The sequence below is a fragment of the Pyrus communis genome, chromosome 14, assembly GCF_041283825.1.
Source record: "Pyrus communis isolate YQ-2024b chromosome 14, ASM4128382v1, whole genome shotgun sequence".
Classification (NCBI taxonomy): Eukaryota; Viridiplantae; Streptophyta; class Magnoliopsida; order Rosales; family Rosaceae; genus Pyrus; species Pyrus communis.
This window is the reverse complement of record NC_142578.1, coordinates 4877967-4881763: the sequence shown is the minus strand read 5'-3', so window position 1 is coordinate 4881763 and position 3797 is coordinate 4877967. Positions and strand designations below refer to the sequence as shown.

The 3797-nt window shown below is 38.4% G+C and overlaps 1 protein-coding gene across 1 annotated transcript; it reads left to right on the top strand.

Moving 5' to 3' along the window:
- The first annotated feature begins 464 nt into the window (after positions 1-464).
- LOC137712344 (F-box/kelch-repeat protein At3g23880-like) lies at positions 465-2533 on the top strand. The gene is made up of 5 exons (XM_088684623.1): positions 465-635; positions 718-826; positions 1214-1878; positions 1974-2167; positions 2233-2533. Exons 1-5 carry the CDS (start codon positions 465-467, stop codon positions 2531-2533), a joined length of 1440 nt encoding a protein of 479 aa, XP_088540749.1.
- The last annotated feature ends 1264 nt before the right edge of the window (positions 2534-3797 follow it).

Below are 3797 nucleotides of genomic sequence, written 5' to 3'. Positions count from 1 at the left end.
TTCGGATTGCCTACAGATTAGGAGTATCTCGTTTATTTTGAAGTATGTTGATCATGGGATTAGTTGTTCCATGTTTTTAGCTATTGTTGTTATTTCTACGTGTATTTATGTTGAAGTTTCGGTCAATGATTAAATTCTTGAGTTCAACCAATTTTCATACTCTCAAGCTTTCAATTCTAGTCTTTAGTTTTCAACATCTGGCATCAGAGCCCCCACTGGGGCCTAAGAAAGAAGCAGCAGCCTTCTTACTTGCAGCCGCGATCAATGGCGTCTGTTCTTGAGAATTACGTGTAGTCGGTGATTTCTCGCTTCGATAGTCACTACAATCATTGGAGTATGTTGACGAAGAATTTCCTGCGGTCTGAGGAGTTTAGGGATCTTGTGGAAATGGAAATTGTCGTACCTGAAGGTGAAGAAGCGCTGACGCAGGTGCAGAAAAAGAGTTGATGAACAAAGGTTGAAGGATGAAGAACTATCTGTTTCAAGCGAACGACCGAGCAATTGCGGAGATCGTTCTTGAGAAACATACGTCCAAGCAAATCTGGGATTCCTTGAAAAAGAAGTATCAGGGCTCCGCAAAGGTGAAACGCTCCCTGTTGCAGGCTCTCGATCGAGACTTTGAGATTCTACAAGGGGCAAATCAATTATAGATGCCACTATAATCACAGGTAGGGTCATTACAAATATGAGTGCCGTGCTAATTTACCTGATGACAAGGAAGAAATTGATAAGTTTGCAGAGAAACAGGATGAAGCCACTCTTCTCATGGTCTGTCAAACCATGGAAGAATCTTGCAAAAATGTGTGGTACTTAGACACGGGATACGGTAATCACATGTGTGGAGAAAAATCCATTTTTTCCACTTTGGATTAGACCTTTAAAACTACTGTCAAATTTGGAGACGACACCAAGGTTCCTATGATGGGGAAAAGAAACGTCAGAATCCGGACCAAAGAAGTGTCTTATATGTTCTAAGTCTCATTGCTCAGGCTTTCAAGAGAGCAAATCGAATGTCTCCTCCGTACATTCGGCATGATGTTTCAACCTGTTTCACTACAATTAATACCTAAAAATAAAAAGAAGGGTCTCACTACAATTAATAGACAGAACTCACGTTCATAGTAAGACCCTTCTTTGAATCGCATCAAAGATTCGCCATGACTTACGGACGCATTTGAATCGCATCAAAGATTTAGGTGGCAATCTTGTCAAGATTTCCACCACCACCATATCTTCCATTCGAGCAAGTTATCAGAAGATGTGGTGGTGGTGGAAATCCTGTCAAGATTGCCACCTAAATCTTTGATGCGATTCAAATGCGTCCGTAAGTCATGGCGCAATCTGACCAGTAATCCTACCTTTGTGGCCAAGCACCTTTCCAATTCCGATTCCGAGTCTTCCACCAGCGTTGTTGTCAAACGTAGTGTCTTCAATGACACCACTGTTAACAATGCCGAGGGTTATCAGAAAAAGAACGTTCTATTGTCGTTTCTCAAGGTTTGTAATGACGTCACTAACGGCTTTCATGACAGTAATAAGGTTGAGGATCTTAGGGTTGTGCATCCTTCGTTCGCTGGTCCATATTACACTCCTCCGGACGTTGTAGGTCATTGTGATGGGATTATTTGTCTAAACTTTTCCTTTTATGATGAGTCCTATCCCAACAACGACGACATTGTTTTATTCAATCCCGCAATCAAGGAATCCGAGCTGCTTCCTGAGTCTTGCCTATGTCGCCCTCCCCAGCACAAAGATCATGTTCGAGTAGTAAATCTCCATACTGTAGGTGTGGGGTTTGGGTACAATTTCAAAGCTAAAACTTACAAGGTTGTAAGAATTGATAGGGAATTTCCGGGGCCTGGTAATCGTAGAGAAGAGGTATATACACTTTAGGTGCTGACTCATGGGGAGAGATCGAGTGTGATAGCGCTTGTTGTTCCTTTTGGCATTTTCCTTGTTATGTTTACTTCAAGGGATTTTTTTACTGGTGTTCTACAGATATACAAGGTAGGGATGCCGTCCTGTCGTTCGACATGGGTGAGGAGGCGTTTCATAGTATACCGGCTCCATATGAAAGCTTTGAGAGATGTGGATGCTACAACAGCCTTGCAGTGTGGAATGAATCCGTCTTGCTGTTTTCATATCAGATGGAATTAGATAGTGGAAGGTATGGGTATGTATTTGATATATGGGTGATGGACAACTCTAGTGACCAGGTGAAAAATAAAGTAGATGGAGTGCGAAACTCTTAACGATCAAATCTGTACCGAGATTTGAGTGTCTGTTGACATTTTGGAAGAGCAACGAGCTTCTTATGGCAACCATCACTGGACGTGTTGTCTCCTACAACCTAGGCACACGAAAGCTCAAGTACCGTCCTATTGACGGGTTTAACGTCGATAAAGTACTTATTCAAGCTGTTGTTTACGTAAAAAGCATTGTTTCTGTGACGAGAGGCAACAAGAAGCTTAAGCGCATAGAGCGAAACAGATTGAATATCTCCAAGATGTTCCAAAAGGTAGCCAAAGTATGAAAAAGGTCTCGATGTTGTGCTTGGACAGGAAAATGCTGTTTTGATATCTCTCGATGATACAGAAAATTGCAAATTAACCAGTTCCTATGTTGAGGTGGACTAAATTTGAATCATGTCGTTAGGCTAAATCGTGTAGATGGAGACAAATTTGTTCGTGGATGTTTTTTTTTTTTTTAATATTAAGAAAATATGAAAATTTGACTGTTTGCGTGTAAGGAGCTATTTCACTTTGTAGTTAAATTACGTTTTGATGATGTATAAACTTTATTTTTTGATGATTTGAATGAGTTACCTTTTGCTTTTTGTCTGTGATCGAATTGTTCAAAATCTAAGAGAGTATCGACAACTAACTAATGTTGGAACCATATTAGGGGGAACAATATTAGGAAATATGAATATAAATAATAGAGAAATTCAACAGTACTAATTATAAAATTAAAAAAAAATAGCAACATTAATTGTGTATGAAATTAATATAAACAACAGTACTAATTATTAAAAAAATCACAACATCAATTGTGTATGAGATTAATATAAATAATTAGAGAGAAAGTAAGAAATACTGACAACATAAGGATGTCAACTGTTTGATTTGAGGACGGAAAAGTCATATCCATCTCCGTAATCACGAAAATTAATCATATCCATAACCACAAATTTATCATCAGGGATTATCCATAACTATACCCATCGGATAACGGATTCTCATCGGTCAACAGTTATATAAATCCATCCTCGTCAATGCAATAAAATTATCAGTTCAACAGACAGATTATAATTTAATAGATACTAATTATGTCATGGAATATCCACATCAACTCATCTAAAACATACAACACTTTAGATACTTTCTAGAGGTATTCATGATAAGCCAAATATGATAGCAAATTAAGACAAATTGGTCCCACGAAAAAAAGAGAAGGGATGACAAAAGCAAATACAACAGCCACTACAGAAGAAAGACAAAACAAATTATCAAAAACTATTCGCAGTTTTCCTCATATCCAGAAAATACTTGAGTTTTCATCCCGAAATCCGCCACTTTCGGGCGATTATCCGCGGTTATTAGGTTTAATGGATTAATTTGTCATCTATACTAACAAACCTAGAGATTGAGACATGCACAAATGCAATGTCTTAAAAATAAAATTTCACATATACTTTTGTGCTTGTGGGAGACGTACGTCTCTCAGGACTCAACAATACATAATCCGAAGTCGAAGCACCACAATCTTTGGACTCTAACGAATTTTATATATTTCAT

Excerpts from the sequence above, each read along its gene's own strand:
- LOC137712344 (XM_088684623.1), top strand. The coding sequence starts at position 465 with ATGAAGAACTATCTGTTTCAAGCGAACGACCGAGCAATTGCGGAGATC. Across the intron at positions 636-717 it reads ACTTTGAGATTCTACAAGGG|GAAGAAATTGATAAGTTTGC; the intron begins GCAAATCAATTA and ends CCTGATGACAAG. Across the intron at positions 1,879-1,973 it reads CTGGTAATCGTAGAGAAGAG|GGATTTTTTTACTGGTGTTC; the intron begins GTATATACACTT and ends GTTTACTTCAAG.